At 50.3% G+C, this 23,377-nt stretch overlaps 1 protein-coding gene across 2 annotated transcripts; it reads right to left on the bottom strand.

The window, feature by feature from the left end:
* Positions 1 to 11,901: 11,901 nt before the first annotated feature.
* LOC125539354 (O-fucosyltransferase 6-like) lies at positions 11,902 to 16,328 on the bottom strand. Of its 2 annotated transcripts, none has more exons than XM_048702795.1 (11): positions 15,871 to 16,328; positions 15,658 to 15,717; positions 15,473 to 15,563; positions 15,263 to 15,342; positions 14,295 to 14,383; positions 14,040 to 14,223; positions 13,757 to 13,938; positions 13,576 to 13,678; positions 13,164 to 13,495; positions 12,474 to 13,035; positions 11,902 to 12,167 (listed from the first exon to the last, which is right to left on the bottom strand). In XM_048702795.1, exons 1-10 carry the CDS (start codon positions 16,057 to 16,059, stop codon positions 12,618 to 12,620), a joined length of 1,728 nt encoding a protein of 575 aa, XP_048558752.1. In that variant the 5' UTR covers positions 16,060 to 16,328; the 3' UTR covers positions 11,902 to 12,167; positions 12,474 to 12,617. The 2 variants fall into 2 exon arrangements, with proteins under 2 accessions (XP_048558752.1, XP_048558753.1); XM_048702796.1 differs by having other exon boundaries at positions 15,263 to 15,339.
* Between the last annotated feature and the right edge of the window lie 7,049 nt (positions 16,329 to 23,377).

The following is a 23,377-nucleotide window of genomic DNA, read 5'->3' as shown; positions in this document are numbered from 1 at the left end:
ACCCTCATTTCGGAGCCAGTTGCGCCATCCATGGACGGGTGGATAGACCCCACCACGGAGACCGCACTCTCATCAGCGATCGAGCCGAGTATCAACCTTACCCTTCACGGGAGCCGTGACGCCGAACTACCGGATTCTTCCCCGGCCACGAACTCCGAACCGCCTGCGCCCGTGCCTATCGAATCCGACTGGGCGCCGATCATGGAGTTTACCTCCACGGATATTTTTCAGCACTCGCCCTTCGGCGACATACTGAACTCATTAAGGTCTCTCTCCTTGTCAGGAGAGTCCTGGCTGAACTATGTCCGGCAGGATTGGGATGCGGATGACGAAGAAATTCGCCGCCTACCCACCACCCACTTAGTAGCCACTGTCGACGATTTGACCGACATGCTCGACTTCGACTCCGAAGACATCGACGGCATGGACGACGATGCAGGAGGCGAACAAGAACCGTTGCCCACAGGGCACTGGACAGCCACCTCGTCATATGACATATATATGGTGGACACACCCAAAGAAGGCAATGGCCACGGGACAGCGGAGGATGACCCCTCCAAGAAGTGACCCAAGCGCCGACGTCAGCGGCGCCGCTCTAAGTCTCGCCAAAGCAAAAGCGGTGACACTGTCACATGAGATAATAGCACTCCGGACAGTGCCGAAGACGACAACAATCCCCTCCAATAGGGCTGGAATTCGAGCCGAGTCAAGCCAGCTTGGCTCGACTCGCTAAAGCTCGTTTCGTTAACGAGCTAACTTGACTCGACTCGTTACTATAACGAGCTCGAATCCAAGATTGGCTCGACTCGTATAACTCGCGAGCTGGCTTGTTAGCTTGTTAAGCTCGTTAAGGATATGAACATAAAACCTTACGAATAAGATAAAATGAACATTGTTTGTGAACATTGTACATGTTTACATTCACATGTAATCATTTTTTTCATATTAGTAAGGTGCCTTGGGCGTCCCGGCCTTGTGTTATGCGCCTAGGACGTAGGGTGCTTGACTGATCTCTTGTACCGAACCTAATGAGTTACACGAGTACTCATGAGATTGGCTCGTTTAACTTGGTCTATAAACGATCTTAAACTAAAGCTCAACTCAACTCGTTATTCTTCGAGTTCGAGTCGATTTGAGGCGAGTCACGAGTTACTCATTTAGCTCACGAGCTTCGAGTTTTTTTTCCAGCCCTACCCTCCAGCAAGATTTAGGGCAGGAGGATGGAGAAGCCGGCCCTCCCAAGAGAGCGGCAGATGGAGAGGTGGAGGATGATAATTACATGCCTCCCTCCGAAGACGAGGCAAGCCTCGACGATGACGAATTCGTCGTGCCTGAGGATCCCGTCGAACAAGAGCGCTTCAAGCGTTGGCTTATAGCCACGGCAAATAGCCTTAAGAAAAAGCAACAGTAGCTTCAAGCTGATCAAGATTTGCTAGCTGACAGATGGACTGAAGTCCTTGCGGCCGAGGAATATAAACTCGAACGCCCCTCCAAGAGTTACCCAAAGCGCAGGTTGCTACCCCGACTGGAGGAGGAAGCACCAAAACCTACATCTCCAGCGTATGACGCGGCTGATCGGCCACCTCGTGGCCGTGACAAAGAGGCATTCCAGCCAAAAGTTCAGCCCGCACCCCAACGCCACTCAAATAAAAATGTCAAGACATGGGGAAATACGCCAGACCTGCGAGACGTATTGGAGGACAAAGCAAACCACGCAAGATCGATCTACGGATCGCGAGGGCGCGCCACTATGCGAGACGATAACCGTCACGCCGGATATAGTAAAAGTAAGTCCGGCCGGGCCGAACACAGCGGACAAGACTCATTTGAGCTGCATCTTGATATAGCCCAGTACAGAGCGCCGCACACCCCCTATGCTTCACACACGAAGTAATGAATCATCAAATCCCAGAGGGTTTCAAACCCGTAAATATAGAATCATACGACAGCACAACAGAGCCTGCGGTATGGATCGAGGACTTCCTCCTGCACATCCACATGGCCCGCGGTGACGATATACACGCCATCAAATACCTCCCACTTAAACTCAAAGGACCAGCTCGGCATTGGCTCAATAGCCTGCCAGAAGAATCCATTGGCTGTTAGGAAGATCTGGAAGCCGCATTCCTTGACAACTTCTAGGGCACTTATGCGACCACCAGATGCCAATGACTTGAGCCACATAATTCAGCAGCCAGAGGAATCGGCCAGGAAATTCTGGACACGGTTCCTAACAAAGAAAAATCAAATCATCGACTGTCCAGATGTAGAGGCCCTAACATCTTTTAAGCACAACATCTGCGACGAGTGGCTCACCCAGCACCTTGGTCAGGAAAAGCTGAAATCTATGGCAGCCCTCACGACACTTATGACCTGCTTTTGCACGGGAGAAGACAGCTGGCTGGCTCGCAGCAATAACATATCAAAGAACCATGGTACTTCGGATACCAAGGATGGCAATGGCAGGTCACGTCGCAACAAACACAAGCGCCGCATTAACAGCGACAATACCGAGGATACGGCAGTCAATGCCGGATTCAAAGGCTCTAAACCCGGTCAGCGGAAAAAGCCATTCAAAAGAAGCACTCCGGGCCTGTCCAGTTTGGACCGTATACTCGACTGCTCGTGTCAAATACACGGCACCCCCGACAAGCCAGCCAACCACACCAACAGGGATTGTTGGGTGTTCAAGCAGGCCGGCAAGTTAAATGCCGAAAACAAAGATAAGGGGTCACATAGCGATGACGAGGAGGAGCCCCGGCAGTCGAACACCGGAGGACAGAAGAGGTTCCCCCCACAAGTGCGGACAGTGAACATGATATACGCAACCCACATCCCCAAGAGGGAGCGGAAGCGTGCGCTAAGGGACGTATATGCGTTGGAGCCAGTCGCCCCAAAGTTCAACCCATGGTCCTCTTGTCCGATCACCTTCGATCGCAGGGACCACCCCACTAGTATCCGTCATGGCGGATTCGCCGCACTGGTCCTAGACCCAATCATCGACGGATTTCACCTCACTCGAATCCTTATGGACGGTGGCAGCAGCCTGAACCTGCTTTATCAGGACATAGTGCGCAAAATGGGTATAGACCCCTCAAGGATCAAACCCACAAAAACGACCTTCAAAGGCGCCATACCAGGTGTAGAGGCCCATTGCACAGGCTCAGTCACACTGGAAGTGGTCTTCGGATCCCTGGATAACTTCCGAAGCGATGAGTTAATCTTTGATATAGTCCCGTTCCGCAGTGGCTATCATGCACTGCTCGGGCGAACCGCATTCGCGAGATTCAACGTAGTACCGCACTACGCATATCTCAAGCTCAAGATGCCAGGACCTCGGGGGGTCATCACAGTCAATGGAAACACAGAGCGCTCTCTCCGTACGGAGGAGCACACTGCGGCCCTCGCAGCAGAAGCGCAAAGCAGCCTCTTAAGGCAATCCACCAGTTCGGCGATTCAAGACCCGGACACCTTCAAGCGCGCCCGGAGTAATCGGCAACAAGACCGCCTGGCACGTTCCGAGCTCGTATAGCAATGCGGCCCCCACCCCAGTACCAGCCAAACGGCGAAATCTGTGCCACGCATACATAATTACGCATTAAAAATACCATGGGCACAGGTGGGGAGGGGGCACGACTACGGCACGCCCCAAGACGCGGCTCAACCGCACTAGGGGCTTCCCGCTTTGTTATTTTTCTCTCTTTCAGGACTTTAATCTCTGGAAACCCCGTCCGGCAGTACGGTTGCCGGACACACGATGCAACAACCAAGGAGGCGGCAAGCTACGTCGCACCATGGAACTCCCAGGTGGTCTCTGACAACGAGTGAAATACCTGCTTTAAATACCATTCCTCAGCTTGCCCTTGGAGGGGACATGTCAAATAGTCCTACTTTTTGCTTATCGCACTACTTGTATCATTCTGCTTTAACGCACCTTTTTGAATAAACAATGCATAGCACTAGACTATTATCGCATTCTCTATTCTTATATATATATATATATATATGTGTGTGTGTGTGTTCATTCATGACATCCAGCACCTGTACACTCTGGTACGGCCAATACGCTAGGGGCTTAAGCATACCCCATAATACGGCGTGAGAAGTCCGAACACTTTCGACAGTGCGGCACCCCGAACTTATAGCATTATATGCATCACCTCCGTATCATGTCTTGGGTCAATAGTTGGGTTTGCCCGGCTCCCATGTTTTGGTACCTTACGTTCCGTTATATCGGCTAAGGTAGCACTGGGAGAACTACTGCGATTGTGCCCCGGTTCAGCTGGGCTAAGCACCTCAGTAGAGAAAGCTAAAACTGACTGTCATGATAAGGCGAGAGCTGGTCGCTATTCGAGAGGTCTCGAGTCCCTAAAGACTTATGCCGCTTAGAGCGAGGAGTTGGCTTTGTCCGGCTTAAGGCATGTATAGCGCCCCGAATTCGGCCTTCCGAATACTAGGGGCTTCACCAAAATTTAAAATTGTAGAATTCTAGGCTAAGTGAGAGTGATAAAGCATTATAGTCCAGTTGCCTTGTTCGTTGTGATGAGCACCTCCCTCGAAGGACCCAACAATGGGAAAAGGAGTGCTCAGGTTTATCCCGAACACCCCAGCACTCGTGGCACGGGGGCAGAAGCCGACAACTGGCCATCTCTCAGATTTGATAAACAGCCGCACAGAAGGTAATACTTTAAATTCAAACAAGCGTTGCATAACGCATATGAACAAGTTTTCATAATACAGGATCACGTGAGCAAGTTCATTCAAAAATTACATCTTTTGCACACTCGTCCGCCACAAGACGGGCACCCTTCAGGACACCCTCATAATACATTTCGGGGTGGCGATGCTCCTTGCCCTGCGGCGTCCCCTCCTTCACCAGCTTCTCAGCGTCCATCTTGGCCCAGTGCACCTTCGCACGGGCAAAGGCCCGGCGTGCACCTTCGATGCAGACAGACCGCTTGATGACTTCCAGCTGTGGGCAGGCATCCACAAGCCGCCTCACCAGGCCGAAGTAGCTGTTGGGAAGGGAGTCGCCAGGCCACATCCGGATTATAAAGCCCTTCATGGCCTGTTCGGCCGCCTTGTGCAGCTCGACCAGTTGCTTCAGCTAGTCGCTCATAGGCATCGGGTGTTCGGTCCTAGTATACTGAGACCAGAACAGCTTCTCTGTCGAGCTTCCCTCCTCGGCCTGGTAAAATTTCGCGGCATCCGACACACTGCGGGGCAAATCTGTGAATGCTCCTGGAGAGCCCCGGACTCGGGTAATTAACAAGTAATTTACTTTCACATGCTTGCTTTGCATATTGAATGCCTTACCTGCATCTATCTTCCTCATCGCCTCGATCTCCTGGAGGGCCTTTTGGGCTTCAGCCTTGGCATTCTTTGCGCTCTCGAGGGCCGCGGCAAGCACAGACTCTCGCGTCTTCGAGTCAAGCTCCAAAGCCTCGTGCTTCGTCACAAGAGCCTGGAGCTCTTGTTGCACCTCGCCCACCCGTGCCTCTTGCCTTTCCTGCTCGGTGCGCTCCTTGGCCGCTTTGTTTTCGGCCTCGGACAGCGCTTGCTTCAGGGTCGCCACTTCGGTCGTGGCCCCTGGCACATTCACGATGATCCTGTCATTTCGCAACCACATTTTTATTTTATATATAGACAAGGTATTACTTACCTTTGTTCTCCTCGAGCTGCCTCTTGGCAAGGCCGAGCTCTTTTCCGGACCCCTCGAGGTCCTGCTTCAGTGCGGCGACCTCCGCAGTCAGTGCGGCAGAGGTCAGCAGCGAAGCCTGCATGCGCATACATACATACTTATATTAGACTCCTGCATATATTATTTGATCCTCTATTTGGCTTTTCTTTGTGAACACCAAACAGAGCATCAGGGGCTACTATCTATGCGGTAATATTTTTCCTATATTTTAAATACTTACCTCAAAGCCTGTTAGATCACTGCACTCATAATAGTGCGGTGCTCTTCGTCGATGAAAGCGCCGCGAAGCGCTCCCAGCAGGTTGTCCGGTGCCTCTGGATGGACAGAGGTCACCGACACGGGCATCTTGCCCCTTTTGGAAGGGGGCCGCCTGCCCGAGTCCGGAACCACTGTAGGTTCCGGCGCGATGTTCGGCTGAGAGCCGAACTTGGAGCCCCCGGGAGCCTTGCTCCCTTTGCTCCTGGAGTCCGGGAGGTCGCCTTGAGGCGCCTTCGGGACTGTCTCCCCCCGGCTCGGTGCCCCCTGAGACAGTACCTCGGCATTGTCCGTAGGGCAAGGAGAGGTGGCGGTTGGAAGTGTATCACTATTCATGTCCGATGAGTCCAAGGAACCGTCCGACGATGATACATCGATACGGGCTTGGGGCGGACTGCATAATCATATTCGACGTTAGGAGAAGCAGTGTGACAAAGGTATGCTATGAGTTACTCTGGTATCCGAATACTTACGACTTCGTCAGGGGCTTGGCCCTGAGCAGCCACTCGTCTTTGCCGTGGTGGAACAGTCCGGAAGGAGAGTCCTTCCCTTCTTGGACCCTTCGGCCTTCCCGGTTGGGGCGGCCTTCCTTTTCTTGTCTCCCCTGGCTGGAGGGGGAGAGTCTCCATCTTTCTTCTCCTCGTTTTTGTGGGAGGAGTGCGTCTCGGAGTTATCGGACGATGAGCCCGATACCACCTGGCGCCGGGAACTCTTTCGGGTTCCCTTGGCCTTCTTCTTGGTCTTATCCGGCACCTCATAAGGAGCCGGAGTCCACATCTCTGTCAGGAGAGCGTCCGCAGGGTCTTCAGGCAGAGGGGCCGGACAGTTGATCTGCTCCGATGTCTCCACCCAGTCCTGTCAATGGCATGGGAGCTCAGACCCCGCACATGGTTAAGCTATGGGAAATAAACACCCTATCAGATGTACAGAACTTACCGGATTGCAGAATGCTTCGCGCTTAGCCCGCGGTCCTCGATAAGAGAAGGAGGGACCTCGGCTCCCTTGAACAGCACCCTCCAGACGTCTTTATGCGTCGTGTTGAAGAGCTCGCTTAGAGTCTGGTGTCGGGTCGGGTCGAACTCCCATAAGTTGAAATCCCGTTATTGACACGGGAGGATCCGGCGGAAGAGCATGACCTGGACTATGTTGACAAGCTTAAGTTTCTTGCTTGTCATGTTCCGGATACACTTCTGGAGTCCATCCAGCTCCATCGATGAACCCCAGGACAGGCCCTTCTCCTTCCAGGAAGTGAGCCGCATGGGGATTCCGGATCGAAACTCGGGGGCCGCCACCCAGTTGGTGTCGTGCGCCTCGGTGATGTAGAACCACCCCGATTGCCACCCCTTTACGGTCTCCATGAAGGAGCCCTCGAGCCATGCAACGTTGGGCATTTTGCCCACCATGGCTCCGCCGCATTTCGCTTGTTGGCCGCCTACAACCTTCGGCTTGATATTGAAGGTCTTCAGCCATAGGCCGAAGTGGGGCCGGATGCGGAGGAAAGCCTCGCACACGACGATGAATGCCGAGATGTTGAGGATGAAATTCGGGGCCAGATCATGAAAGTCCAGCCCGTAGTAGAACATGAGGCTGCGGACGAATGGATGGAGGGGAAACCCCAATCCGCGGACGAAATGGGGGAGGAAAACCACCCTTTCGTGAGGTTCCGGGGTAGGGACGATCTGCCCTGCGGCTGGCAGCCGGTGCGCGGTATCCGCGGCTAAGTATCCGGCTCCACGTAGCTTTTTAATGTGCCCCTCCGTGACGGAGGAGGCCATTCACTTGCCTCCCACTCCGGACATGTTTGGAGAGAGTTGAGGAGGAGGATGCGGACTTGGGCGCTGGAGCTCGAGTGCGCGAGAATGGATGAGCAAGGAGGAAGAAGGCGTGGGTAGAAAAAGGTGAGATCTTATCCCTTTATAAGGGCGGACTAAACTATGCGCCCCCACTAGCCTGGTAAAACTCGCTTATCCCCCAAGCGTCGTAATTGATGGCGTGGTTGGGTTACCCACGTTCGTATTGATGAGAATCTCGTAATAAGGGGAACACGATCTCTGCTTTGACAAGACGTGTCAAGAAACCGCCTCGCGTTATGTGTGGGGGCTGGTTAAAGGAAAACGGTTCAAATAATTACCGGGCCGTGGCGTGATGTCATGCTGCCCAAACGTGTCGGCAGATTAGATTTGTGATAATATTATTCTCTCTACGGTGGTATGTGGAACTTATTTTGCAGGGTCGGACACTATCCTTGTATTCAAATTCTTCCGTGGTGTATTCGGAGGAGGAACCCGCCTTGCAATGTCGAAGACAACACTGCGCGCCGGACTCATCGTCATTGAAGCCTGGTTCAGGGGCTACTGAGGGAGTCCTGGATTAGGGGGTCTCCGGACAGCGGACTGTTGGACTATGAAGATACGAGATTGAAGACTTCGTCCCGTGTCCGGATGGGACTCTACTTGGCGTGGAAGGCAAGCTAGGCAATACGGATATGTATATCTCCTCCTTTGTAACCGACCTTGTGTAACCCTAGCCCCTTCCGGTGTCTATATAAACCGGAGGGTTTTAGTCCGTAGGACAACATACAATCATACCATAGGCTAGCTTCTAGGGTTTAGCCTCTCCGATCTCGTGGTAGATCAACTCTTGTAATACTCATATCATCAAGAATAAATCAAGCAGGACGTAGGGTTTTACCTCCATCAAGAGGGCCCAAACCTGGGTAAAACATCGTGTCCCCTGTCTCTTGTTACCATCCGCCTTAGACGCATAGTTCGGGACCCCCTACCCGAGATCCGCCGGTTTTGACACCGACAACGGTATTTATAGACTTGAGATTAGGGTCAGTAGAGCCACGTGGGCCCCACAAGGTAATAGGGTGCGCCCAGGGGGTGGTCGCGCCCTGTTGCCTTGTGGGCAACTGGTGGCCCCCTCCGGTGGATCTTCGCTCCAGTATTTTTTATATATTCCATAAAAATCTCCAAAAAGTTTCTTCCATTTTTGAGAACTTTTATTTTTGCACAAAAAACAACACTATGGTAGTACTTCTGAAAATAGCGTCAGTCCAGGTTAGTTTCATTCATATCATGCAAATTAGAGTCCAAAATAAGAGCAAAAGTGTTTGGAAAAGTAGATACGATGAAGACATATCAGAGCCTCATGTCCAAACATCTATAGACCGTTATCCAACTGCATCTATAGTTGATACTCCACCCAAGACCATTGTCTAGCATGCATCTTAAAGTATTAAATAAAACTGAGTATTGCATTAAGTATGATTACATGAAATAGATGATATATCGTATTTACCCCACGTTCAAAGGACAATTCCGCAATCATTGTTTTATCCCTAGTGGCAACAACACAATACAAGCCTTTTCCACTTTATGTTGTTGTGGTAGATTACTTGAAGGATTGAACCCAACTATCATACACAACTCCCTCTTGGAGATCACTAATCAAACTTGGCCAAATAAAGAAAAATATATCAGAGAGCATATATGAATAAGAATTATGCAACAAAGAAACCAAATTGATCTCAAAAGAATTCATGGTTAGATCATAAAGTGGCAATTCATCACACCGCAATAACACACCAATAGATTATGTCTGATGGATCACAATCATGTAGGCAGCTAATGTTATCTTTGTATTGACAAGAAAGGGAGAGAAGACCATTTAGCTACTGCTATGGACACATAGTCCAAAGGAAACTACTCACGGACGATCATGGTGACCTTCAAGTTGATGGAGATGGCCACCGTGATGATTTCCCCCTTCGACGGAGTAGTGGAAAAGGCCTCCGGATTGGGTCACCATGGAATAGAGAGGCGTGGTGGCAGAAAAAAATCATCTATATTTAGGGTTTTCGAAGCGGAATAAAAATATATATGCCGAGAGGTGGTGGAATGGGGGCCTGTGGTCCCCCACTTGGATGGAGCATGCAGCCATCCGCCTGACCACATGGTGGGGCCACGTGATAGGACTAAAGTATGTAATTTTCTCTTAGTCAAGTTGCTGCTCTACCGGCTGCACCCAGCGAGTAGCAATGTCAAATTGTGTTGAGGAGAGAGGCGACCCGTCCCCATGCCACGACGGCGGTTAGCAGCAACGAGCCGATGATAGCCGAGTGGCGATCCACGCAAAACGAACACTACTACATAGGCACAACCTCATAGATATTTTCTTTTTCCATAAATTCTCGTTTGTCAGTGAGCACCATTTTTATACAAGTTGTAGATTGTAGCACTATGAATAATCTTAAAATCAATCACCGGGAGTATGGTTTAGAATTCAAAACAAATTGTTCTCTCCTTTGGCTGGCACACCCAACTTTTCCGTTCTACCACTGCTAGGCTCACTCTTATCATAGCGAACCTGACCTGAACTGTACATGGTAGTATCAAGAAACCACTAACCAAAAGGTGGTGGCGGGAAAGATCAGAAGGTTGGACGAGGTAGCCTAACAAAAAACGCCCCGTGTCACTCCACGTGGTGACTCGGGCACAAGCCTAGCCGCCATCGTACACCACCCTGTCTCCACCCCTCCTCCCCTGCCGTCGCATGGGCTGCTGGGAATGCACTGCCTCGGCGGCTTCACCCCGATCAACGACATTTAGCTCGAGCAATGGGCTGTGGTGGGTCTTTCTGGCCAGATCTGGTTCTCTAGGAGGCCCGGAGGAGGCTCGGTTAGCGACTGGTTTGCAGCAGTTTGCAGGGTGGCTCCCTTACGGGATGGTGGGTTGCGGTGGTGTCGGTCTGGGCAGGCCTTCAGGGTGCTGCGGGTTGTGCACCGAAAGGATCTATGTGGTGCAACACATGGCGTCTGTTGGCTCTGATCTGGTGTGGTGTGTCCACGACATTGCCCTTGAGATAGGTGTTCGGCTCTCCGGGCGAAAGTCTTGCTCGAGTTTGGTCGGGGATGGTGACAAAGGATACCTTCGGGTGTGGTTGTTTGGAGGCGTCAAACGAAACATCTAATTTTGCTAAGAGATAAACAAGATGAGTTATTATTGTTTAAATTCTACCCCGCCCTTCAATGTGACTGCCTGGAACATCTTGGATGTAGAGAAACGCCAAGATTTTTGACAATGTCTACCAAATGGCTTTCTATCTTTCTTTTAATAAAGTTTCAGTGCTGGGGTTTTGCCTACAGTTGTCAATTCTAAGAGAAAAATATTAGAAAAACGTTACCTTTCAACCAGCGGATCGTGCTCTCGCATCTGCCGTGCGCGGAGCCGTTGGATTACTTTTGATCAAACAGTCCACGTGTACGTATAGATTCTACGCCTCGCATCCGCCGTCCTCGGAAGCCAACGCACCCACTGTATGTATTAGAATTTTGCAACATCCTTCATGTTTCTGAAACATAGGAATGTTGCAGTGGCACCACGACGGTGCGACGATGTGGACTAAAAATTTCTGTAACATAATATCTGTTGCAAAAATAATTCTGTAACATAATATCTGTTGTAAAAAAATGTCTGCAACATTATCTTTGTTGCAAAAAATAAAATCTACAACACAACCTTTGCCACAAATGTTTTCTATAACAAGACCTCTGTTGCAAAAATAATATAAAAACTTCGCAACAAGATCTTTGTTGCAAAAAAAATATGCAACACAATTTATGTTACAACACCCATTTTTTGTGACAAAATGTTTCCGCAACAAGGTCTCTGTTGCAAAGTAGAGTAAAATATTCAATCTAGATTGTGCCGAATCAGACGGCTCGCGCAGCGGCGAATCTTTTAAAAGGATCCGCCAGCCGACGCGTAGCAGTCCCCAAAATATTAGGATACTTTGGCAGTATATTTTAATATATCCTACTAATGAGCGTTCAGGAGACTGGAATATAACAATTAAAAAATAAGAGCTGAACGCGATAAAAATATTGATTTCCCGAAAAGGAGCGGCTCCGAACTATCCAACGATGCTGACACGTACAGGTGTGGTGGGTAAAATTTTCATTCTTTCTTTCTCCTCTTCATGTTCTAAGTTATGTACAGATTTCACGGCAGACCAAAATTTTGAACTCACTGTCACATTACATCAAACTATAAAGAAAAGGGAAAAGGGGCTAGCGCCTATTTACTGTTCAATCTAAAATATATTAATGCAAAACCAAGCAAAAAAGTTCTTCTAATTTGCCAATCAGCATTCGATGCAGACCAGTCAAATGCTGTACATTTGTCTTGCTCATACTGATTGCCTGCTTCTGCATTGACAGAACATGTGGAGTATCAGATTGCTGAAGTCAAGTTAGAAATACACAAACAGAAGTCATGTTTCCGGTTAGGTTCGACATGTATTTTTAACAAAATTTAACCGCATATCAAATGCATATTTCATGTCAAATATTGCTGAGACTACTATTAAAATATAATTTGTATTGCCAGAATCAAACGTGAAGATCATGCAGGTGCATAAGTTTCATCTTTGAGGTATTCAGTGTATAAAGGCAATGTACTCCCTCCGTCAAGTATTTTGTATCATTTACGCAAGTCAAGTATTTTGTATTTACCTGTCTTCTTCTGTAAGAAGCTCTTCCTGATTTCTCCATGCAAAAAACACAGGAGAAGATAAATTCTGCAGTAGCTTCTGTACACAAAAAACTTCACCACCTTTCCCTTCTAAGTGACTAAACCTATTATAATAGCTATCAATTTTAGTCTGAGAGTATGTCCTCCAATTCAGGAATGTCTGGTCCAGCAATACGGCCGTAGTCTGGATCAGTCTCATTTGATGAATCCCCTCCCAAGGGTGTATTCTCTCCATAGTCCAAATCGCTCCAGTCAAACTCTGCATCACTGGTATGATTCCCGGGAGCTTCACCAGCACGATTGCTTAGGTTCGGCTTACTATGCCCAGTTCTTCTCTTTGTCCTTGCACAAATGCAGTCCATAGGGTGCTCGTGAAATTCACCTTTTCCTGGTTTAATCTCATTTGGCTCACCCATAAACCCCTTTTGGTACATCTGAACTTTGGATGCAAATGTGTCCCAGCTCATGCTGGTTCGATTAAGGAAGAGTGAAGAGAGCTTCTTAGAATTGGGTCGTATGGTCCTCTTGTGCCCAAAGTATCTCCTGAAATCAGCATTTATTTCAATCAATCTACTTACATTTACAGGGTATTTGAATATGCAGGCAACAATTCATATTGTAAAAAATCTACTGCTATTCAAATTATTGTAGAACTGCACAAAAGAGATTACCTTCGACCAGCCAACATTCTTGCCATGTTGCCATTGTTATTTGTCACGAAAACATCGCTGCCATCACACACTACATAATCAAGGGCGGCCATGCGAGACGAGAATGGCAAGAAAGGTGCCAGCTCCTCCTTGCTTGATAGAGTCTCCTTCGAGTGGAAGTTTGGGAAGAGCGCTTTCAGAGGTGCTAATGTCTCCTCTCCTCCATATACATCCCCCGACGCAACATATAGGTGGACATCCTTCCCAAAACCCAATGCCCTGAGCATGAAGCCAACTTCTTCAGGTGTTAGAGGACATTTGCCATGCCGGCGCTCTCTGTCAGGGTTGCTTTCCTGCACATAAGTTTGAGTGTAACTGTAAAAAACTGAAAGGGCCATACATTAATAACCATGAATGAAGAATGGTCTCTTACATGCAGTGTATTCCACCTCTTACGTATTGCACCTAGTTCCCTTCTCTCAATTTCGCCACCCCCAAAGTAGCATCCCGAGAAGGCCAGCATGTCAGGCTCAAATCTGTCATAGGTTAAGTGGGTGAAGAAAATTCGCTTGTACTGCATAGCCAACACAAAATTTATTTGAAAGAAGTATTACCTTAGGTGAAGAGCAATGAAGCGTCCACTTTTGGCTCTCATTCTTTGGACAAGCAATCGGCCCATTTCGAGAATTGGATCTGTGAACTTTAGTGCATGATAATTGACTCTACACCTCAGCTTTTGAAGATCAGTCTCCAACCTGTTGGAAACCCGGTAGTCAAATTTTGTTAGTTGAACAACCTGCATGAGCAGAAATGCAAGAAACATGTCAGAATTGAGCATTTTCAGCCTGAAGTTCTGAACATAAGAAATGTGTCATGTTGACAATCCGTAATGCTTACATGTTTCTTTAAAAGGGCAGGTAGTACTCGGTTCTCATAGCATTTTGGAGTACACTTCCTAGGTACACGCATCTTATATGGAAATGGTGTTTTCCCATTTATATCAGGTACTTGTCGTATGATCTTTACATCATTTGCGAGCGAGGATATGAATGAGTCAGCATCAAATATCTCCCCAAAATCACTGTGATACAGAACACCGAATTAGCACATGGTGCTTTGCCAGAACAACCAAAAGAGGGTAAAGATTGTTACCTTGCGTCATTCCAGAAAGATGCCTGATCAAGCTTTGGAATGACAAGTGTTGCATTCAGAATGCGCGCTGCAACAACAGCATCTATGATCTGGAAACAGATAAGCAGAAGCGTTTTTGTGTCATTTATTGAATTTCATCACTTATCTAAAAATGGGGAATATTATCATGACAAACTTCTGATGTTGGAACATTAGAGTTTCATCACTCTGTATAGCAAGAAGACACGAGTCTGAGCACAAACAAAGAATTGATTATCTGGATACCCGCTCACAGTGATAACTCATACTGATTGGTCAAGAAACACACGCTATGACCTCGAACCGAAAGTTGTTCAGATTGATAACTCATACTCATAGGTCAAGAAACACACGCTATGATCTCGAACTGGAAGTTGTCCAGATTGATGACTCATAGGTCAAAGAAACACACACTATGATATCAAACTGGAAGTTGTTCAGATTACTCAAGATCAGAATTTTTTTTTATTAAAGCTCAAGATCAGAATTGGCAAGTAAGTATTCAGGTACACGTTTCCTACGGTATAGGGTAGTTGTATATGACAGCTAATACTAACAAGAAAGGAATAAATACAGTGGTGCAGTCATGCAGCGCTTCCAAAAGTAGTTGGAGCATACCAAGAAAAGACGGAAATGCAGGGATGCAGCCAAAGGCGTCAACAAGTTGTTGGAGTAAATTGAATTGACCAGGGCTATACCATAGATGCTTACAACTGAAGAAAACTGACATTATTGTACTATTAGCACATGGCCAAGCCCAAGAGTCTCATCATTGCGAAACCTAGACTGACATTAGACCACTAACACAGTAATTCAGGTAGGCTATGTATACATGGAAATTACGATGTAATTCAACTGCAATATATTCACACTGTTGGACCAAGCAAAAAGACAATAATTCGATGGGACAAGCCAGCAACTAGCATGGCAGCACGTTCGTTCGTACTCACCCCTGTTCGCTGCTGGTTCAGGCCCCCGCTGGTGGCGATCATCAGATAGCGATTCGACTCGGTGACAGCCTTGGCATCTGCTGAAGGGGAAACTTTACTGTTAGCGAGCAGTGAGACACGAACACGAGCAATGGCAATGCTAATCTTGTGAAGCAAAACAATCCGTATACGGAAGGGAACGAAATTGCTGCAAGCAACAGGCGTGCGCACCGGCGAACTCCTTGGTGGCGTCGCTGCAGCCAACGAAGTGGTGCGCCGTCTTCGACGTCCAGAGCTCCTCCCCCAGCCTGCTCCCGCCACTCTGAAGAACAAATTAATCAGGCGAATTGGCCGCTCGATTTCACCGGGTTTAAGCGCAAGAAACGGTGAGGCAGAGCGCGGGGTTATCCACTCACCGGAACGGTGAAATCGACGGTGCCGACGAGATTCCTGCGCAACTCGGCCGGTTTGTTCAACTGCTCCGCGAAACAAAAGGGGGGGAGAGGAAAAACAGCAAACAGAATCGGCATTAAGGCAGGAAGCGAGCGAAAATCGGAGAGCATTGCATGGGCCGACGGCGACCCCCGTCGCCGCAAAGTCGCGCCTTTTGTTAGGAGGGGAAAGCGTACCAGGAACGGCGGGTTGGGGCGCCGGACGCCGCCGCCGCCGCCGCCACCCCCGAGCGGCGGCGAGAGGAAGCAGTGGAACGCGACGACGACGAGCAGCAGGCCGGCCGCCGTGAACGCCGCCGCGGCCGGCGCCACCGAGGGCACCACCCAGCGGCCGTGGTGCTGCCCGCGCCGCCGCCTCGACCCCATGCGGCGCCCCTCCTCCTCCACTCACGCGCGCGCGCACGTACGACGCGCGCACGCCTTGTTCCCTTCCCGCTCCGGTCCTGCTGGGCCTCGTGATCGAGCGTGCGGGTTTTGGTGGTGGCGGCAGAGATGGGAAGCGGCCGGGGCCGGAGGCGGACGGAGGTCCAGGCTTTTGTTTCGTTAGTTGGGTGGCAACATTTGGCGAGAGAGCAGGCAGTAGAAAACGATGAGACGGCAGGAGAAGCGACTGCCTCCTCCTCCTAGACTACTAGCGGGGCGGCTACCGGGAGATCAATCATATATATCGCCAAAGAGAGGGGGCTACAAGCAAATAAATAAACAACACCAGTGGGTCAGTAAAAAAATGGAGGATCAGAGCGAATCCCCGCACACTAACCGCTTTTAATTCCGTTCGGCCGTTCCGATTATATAGTACACACTAATCTAATCCAATGCAAAGCATTACCCTCAAAAAAATCTACTTATGTAAAGCAGATTCAACAAAAAAAATCGTTATGGAGAAAAAGAAATCGCGTGGGATCAGAGCCGATGCGTGTCTCCTACAGTAATTTGAGGGAAGCTGAGAGTGGCATCCGGAGAAACGCCGCATGATGGCCAGATTAGATTAGAGAGAGAGAGATTAAACCGTTGTATATACGGTGACGGGGGTGGTACAGTACCCTCCAGCGAGGACGGCGCCCCCGCGAACGAATCCCAAATAATTACAGGCCTCATTGAATGCGCAGTCCACCCGTCTGGTGCTAATTCATTGCAATTTGCTGCTAGGGTATTCATGCTAGTAATAAGGTGCTTCATTTACGATCCGATTCAAACGAGAGATCACACGTGCCGTTGCCCTGATTTATTTTTTTTGTTTCTTTCCTCTCTTTTTTTTCCAAGAGCAGCAGACCGCCCGCCCAATGGGAGCGTTAACCATGGTGCGCCGCACGACGTGATGAAGCGTGCACGTAGCCAGCTTTCTTTTTGTTAGTTAATTGATTAATATAATTAATTAATTAATTCGTGTCGCATAAAAAAAAAGGATGGATGGTTGGTGGTGAGGGAGAGGGGCGACGTCGCACATGCAGGAGCAGTCCACGTGATGGTTGCCTTGGCTGTACCGCTTTCGACGATCCTAGCGGCCAACAAGCGACCGGCCACGACCGATCCCGTCCCAGCGGGCCCGCCTTTCCGGCCGTATGCCGAGCCGGACTCTTTGTTCATCTGGCATGCAGACGGCGTGCTGCGCTCGGGGAAAAAGACTGCGGTCAAGTTCGACATGCACGGACCATGACCGATGACCGCCCTTCCATGCACTATATAACCAAAACAGGATGAAAATGGAACTTCGAAATAGAGAAATTGTTTCCGAATGTTTTACCCTCTCTTTTTTTGCACTTTGGCTCTGTACTGGATTACTATAAAAAAGTATTAGTACTACTAGTAAGTAGGGGTAATTTTCTTGGTACAAATTAAAGAACAAAAAAAAAGGAAAAGACGGCGAGTTGTTTGGTTTTTTTTTTTTGAGTAAGGCAAGTTGTTGGGATTCGCTGCAGGTTTTCAGTGCTGCAAAACAGCCTGCTCTAGAAGAATACACCTCTACCGGGTCTACGTACCGAATGCAAGGTGAAAGGCCTACTGAACTCCGGTGATTGCTGCGTTGAAACGCATTCTGTTAGTAACAAATTTAATCGAAAGATATTCCAGCTGTCTTGCATCAACTACTCCCTCTCTTTTGGGCCTTATTTTAACTCCGGGCGAGAATAAACCCCGGATGGGTAAAAGTCGGTTTAGACGGCCTGCATGTGATTTGGACAGAAGAAAATGTTTGTTGCACCCAAGTGGGGCGGGGGTGGCGCATACGGTGGGGCCACGTACCCCTAATAACAAACTGGACGCAGCAACAAAATCATGCGTCGATGGGTGGATTAGAAGAAAAGTCCCCATCACCCACCACCGGTCCCAGCCCATCAGCTCATGAGGTTTTGCTTTGTGTTTCCCCTTGAGTACACTATACAGACCAATAATTGGCTTGGACAAAGTCTCTGTAGCTTTTGCTAATATAGCAATGGCATTTGTCTGTTCCCTTAAAAATATAATTTTTTTAGACATTTCAAATGGACTACACATACGGATGTATGTGGACATATTTTAGAGTGCAGATTCACTCGCTTTGCTCCGTATGTAGTCAGTTGTTGGAATCTCTAAAAAAGAATCATATTTAGAAACGGAGGAAGTAGATGGTGGTATTTGTTTGTTTAGTTATGTGTCGTGTAAATGCATCCGTTGCTAAAACTGTACTGGATTAGAACCGCGGCTGCTCATGGACTGTTTCAGTTAGAGTTGCGCGTGACACCCCGCTTGTCATGTCACTAACTCGCTGTTTTCTTCTTCTTCTGGATGAAGCAACCAAGAAATCTAGGAGCAGCATACAACTTTGGGAGCAGAACGGTACCAGAAAAGCAGTTGATTATTCGTTTCAGTAGAATATATGCTCCGAGTCTAAGCTATCCCCATGATTTTATCTTTTATAGGTGTCTACGGCTAAACAAGCCAGGGCATCACCTAAAGAGGGGCTAATGGCTTTCCAGAAACACTTCTTCTTCGATATAACCCCCTAAACACAACAACGGCTGAAATCGCACCGTACCCCTTCATTAAAAAGGGTAGGATCGTTCCAGCACATAAAAAGCCGCCGCCCCGCGCGACGGGGCTGTACCCGTGCGACGGGGCTCTACGCCGACTACCCGTACACGCGTCCGTCCGCGTACGTACGAGGACGACCAAAGAAAAAAAACGACGCGACCTGTCGAGCGACGTATTCGTGGCGACGTGGAGAAAAAAAACGGCGTGACCTGTCGAGCGACGTACTCGTGACGACGTGGCGTCGACTGGACGAAAAAAAAACAAAAATAACACGACACGACGTGTGTGGACGGGCGGTTGCGTGCCTTCTAAGCGACGGTCAAGGGCGGTTCCCGACGTGGCCGTCGGCCCGATGCGCCATTAATGCCGGCGTTAAGCCGGGCGTCGGTCACCTACCGGACGCCCTCCCCCACCCACCGACGCCTGCCTTTAAAACGCCGCTCGTCGCCCCGTCTGCCTCCCCCACTCCACTCGGCGTGCCTCGACCCGCTCACCCCACCCACCGACGAGCTCCCTTTCCCGGCGGCCTCCATGGCGTCCGATGGCGGCGGTAGCTCATGGCCGACGAGCCTGGGCACGCCGGAGACAGACGAGCTCATCTGTCTCGGGATGATGGTGCCGTCGGGCTGCCGTCTGCCTCGCGCGTTCCACATCACCGCCGACGGGTACCCGACGAGGGGGCCCGGCGCGACGCCGGACGAGCTCCGCCAACACGAGGGCGGCCGGTGGAACATCGTCGGCCGCGCGAGATTCTGGAAGGGCAAGAACTTCTGGGCCGTCATCGCGCAGGCTCGTCGGGAGTTGCGGACAGGCGGCTCGTCGTCGGGCCCGGGCGGTTCGGCGTCTGCCGCGCGCGGCTCGTCTTCCGCCCCGCGCCGGCGGCCGCACCGTCTCCGAGCTCGTCCCGTCGTCCGGTTCCCGCCATCGCCCGGCCCGCCTCCCCTCCCGTCGTCGACATCCCGCCGGAGCAGTTGGCACTGCGCGAGGACGGCGACCCCGACGACTGCCCCGGCTATCTCATCGCACTGCGGGCGTCGCAGGCAGAAGCGGCGGCCGCGGAGGCGAGAGAGGCCGCCGAGCTGCAGGACGCACTCGACGCGGCGATGGCAGCAGAGGCCGCCGAGATGCAGGCCGCACTGGATGCGGCGGCGGCCATTGAAGCGGTGCAGCCGTAGGTGGCTCCGGAGGAGGGCGACGGTGGCTACTGGAACGACGGCGGCAAGAGCAGCGACGACGGCGACGGCGACGGCGACGGGGGGAGATCGTGGACCTCGGCAACTCCGACGACGACGAGTAGATTAGGATTTAGTCGTTATGTTTAATTAAGTTTACTTAAGTCCGGTTTAATTAAGTTTTTTATGTTTTAATGTAAAATGAACCGTGGTTATGTTGAATGAACTATCATTTATTGTTATGTTGGAATGAAAATTAGTATGAAATATTATGGACAAAAAGTGAATCATTTTATAAAATAAAAGTGACCTGAAAAAAATTAAAATTAAATAGTTTACCGGTATAATTGAAAGAATAGTAAAAATTATATAAAAAAAGATGAAGAGAGGAACAAAGGAAAAAGTAAAAAACGAAATTAGAAGAAGGAATTTGTAATTTTTTTAAAAAAAAAATAGTATGAAATAATTTTGAATTAAAAACAGTGTTTTAGGACTACTGAAGCCAAAAACCGTAGAAAATGCAAACAGACCCAAAATGCACATAAAATTGGCACGCATGATTCTCAAGTAGATAGAATGCGATAAAAAAATTTGGGCATGTTTGTAAGTTACGGAAAGAAAGGTGTTCGGTACACACATTTTCACACCGAAACCACTGGGTTGCACAGCAAGTGCCAGTGCGGTTTGCCGGAATGCACCCAACTTTTGGCAGCGTGTGTGGGGACCCGCCCGGGGACCGCACGCCAGAGATGAACGAAATCGGACTACGAACACACGTTGCGTCACGTCCGGGCAATATTTTTGGGGTTTTCGGCGGGGAAAATCATAGAAAATCCGTACAGCGTCAGAACGCGACGAATTTTGGCGTGCGTGCCCTCAATGGTCACTGTGGCCTGTGGAAAAAAATGAGCGACTTTGGGGGATGCGACGGAGAGACGTACGACCGAGGGTCCCCTCCACCCATACCGAAACCACCGGGTTGCACAGCAAGTGCCAGTGCGGTTTGCCGGAATGCAGCCAACTTTTGGCAGCGTGTGGGGGGACCCGCTCGGGGACCACACGCCAGAGATGAACGAATTCGGACTACGAACGCACGTTGCGTCACGTCCGGGCAGTGTTTTGGGGGTTTTCAGCGGGGAAAATCATAGAAAATCCGTACAGCGTCGGAACGCGGCAAATTTTGGCGTGCGTGCCCTCAATGGTCACTGTGGCACGTGGAAAAAAATGAGCGACTTTGGCGGATGCGACGGAGAGACGTACGACCGAGGGTCCCCTCCACCCATACCGAAACCACCGGGTTGCACAGCAAGTGCCAGTTTGGTTTGCCGGAATGCACCCAACTTCTGGCAGTGTGTGTGGGGACCCGCCCGGGGACCGCGTGCCAGAGATGAACGAAATCGGACTACGAACGCACGTTGCGTCACGTCCGGGCAGTGTTTTTGGGGTTTTCGGCGGGGAAACTCATAGAAAATCCGTACAGCGTCGGAACGCGACAAATTTTGGCGTGCGTGCCCTCAATGGTCACTGTGGCCCGTGGAAAAAAATGAGCGACTTTGGCGGATGCGACGGAGAGACGTACAACCGAGGGTCCCCTCCGCCCATACCGAAACCACCGGGTTGCACAGCAAGTGCCAGTGCGGTTTGCCGGAATGCACCCAACTTTTGGCAGCGTGTGTGGGGACCCGCCCGGGGACCGCACGCCAGAGATGAACAAAATCGGACTACGAACGCACGTTGCGTCACGTCCGGGCAGTGTTTTGGGGGTTTTCGGCGGGGAAAATCATAGAAAATCCGTACAGCGTCGGAACGCGACAAATTTTGGCATGCGTGCCCTCAATAGTCACTGTGGCCCGTAGAAAAAAATGAGCGACTTTGGCGGATGCGACGGAGAGACGTACGACCGAGGGTCCCCTCCACCCATACCGAAACCACTGGGTTGCACAGCAAGTGCCAGTTTGGTTTGCCGGAATGCACCCAACTTTTGGCAGCGTGTGTGGGGACCCGCCCGGGGACCGCCCGCCAGAGATGAACGAAATCGGACTACGAACGCACGTTGCGTCACGTCCGGGCAGTGTTTTGGGGGGTTTCGGCGAGGAAAATCATAGAAAATCCGTACAGCGTCGGAACGCGACAAATTTTGGCGTGCGTGCCCTCAATGGTCACTGTGGCCCGTGGAAAAAAATGAGCGACTTTGGCGGATGCGATGGAGAGACGTACGACCGAGGGTCCCCTCCACCCATACTGAAACCACCGGGTTGCACAGGAAGTGCCAGTGCGGTTTGCCGGAATGCACCCAACTTTTGGCAGCGTGTGTGGGGACCCGCCCGGGAACCGCACGCCAGAGATGAACGAAATCGGACTACGAACGCACGTTGCGTCACGTCCGGGCAGTGTTTTGGGGGTTTTCGGCGGGGAAAATCATAGAAAATCCGTACAGCGTCGGAACGCGACAAATTTTTGCGTGTGTGCCCTCAATGGTCAGTGTGGCCCGTGGAAAAAAATGAGCGACTTTGGCGGATGTGACGGAGAGACGTACGACCGAGGGTCCCCTCCACCCATACCGAAACCACCGGGTTGCACAGCAAGTGCCAGTGTGGTTTGCCGGAATGCACCCAACTTTTGGCAGCGTGTGTAGGGACCCTCCCGGGGACCGCACGCCAGAGATGAACGAAATCGGACTACGAACGCACATTGCGTCACGTCCGGGCAGTGTTTTTGGGGTTTTCGATGCGGAAAATCATAAAAAAATCCGTACAGCGTCGGAACGCGACAAAATATCTGCACGAGCCATCGCTATCTGAGGGAATATCCCCGACAAACGCGCACGTCGCCCAATCACGTCGCGCACGTCGCCCGATCTGATCCCCGTCGCCCGCCGCTGCCTACACTGTCGTTCCCCGCCCGACAGCGTCGCGCCACCGTCAACGCCCATCGTCACCCCGCACTAGCCGACGTCACCACCCGCCGTCAGCGCCGGTCATCAACACCCGTCGTCACCCCGCACTAGTTGACGTCACCAGCCGCCGTCAGCGCCGGTCGTCAACGCCCGACGTCACCACCCGCCGTCAGCACCGGTTGTGAACGCCCGCCGTCAGACGCCGCCGTCAGCCGCTGTGATCGCCGTCGCCCGCTGTAGTCGCCGTCGGGCAGGCATTTCTTTTAATATTTTCAACATTATATAACACATTAGATGCATGCAACGTCACATAGATATTATTATATGCAGTATGGACATCGATGTTGTGATTGCATGTTTCGTAGAAAAATGGGTTAGTCTTGTTAATAAGTTAACATCAAGTCAGCGATTTACGTTTTACGAAACGAAGATGGAGGGCATGTTACGAATACCTTTGGTCAAGATGCGTGATAATTTGCTTGCGCTTATGATTCAAGGTTACAATCCTAGTAGTAAAAAATTCATGGTGCAAGAGGCAGCCGGAAAAAAAGGGTTGATTTCACTGAGGCCTGATGATGTGTTCGCTATATTTGGTTTCAAGAATGAA

Source organism: Triticum urartu, chromosome 2, assembly GCF_003073215.2.
Source record: "Triticum urartu cultivar G1812 chromosome 2, Tu2.1, whole genome shotgun sequence".
NCBI classification, from domain to species: Eukaryota; Viridiplantae; Streptophyta; class Magnoliopsida; order Poales; family Poaceae; genus Triticum; species Triticum urartu.
This window is presented reverse-complemented; position numbering and strand designations above follow the sequence as displayed.

What these genes read in the sequence shown, in the direction of transcription:
- LOC125539354 (XM_048702795.1), bottom strand. Translation starts at nt 16,059, where the DNA reads ATGGGGTCGAGGCGGCGGCGCGGGCAGCACCACGGCCGCTGGGTGGTG. An exon ending in CTGCCCTTTTAAAGAAACAT is followed by an intron (nt 13,939 to 14,039) that starts GTAAGCATTACG and finishes CTGCTCATGCAG; the next exon opens with GTTGTTCAACTAACAAAATT. An exon ending in AGAATGTTGGCTGGTCGAAG is followed by an intron (nt 13,036 to 13,163) that starts GTAATCTCTTTT and finishes TGCTGATTTCAG; the next exon opens with GAGATACTTTGGGCACAAGA.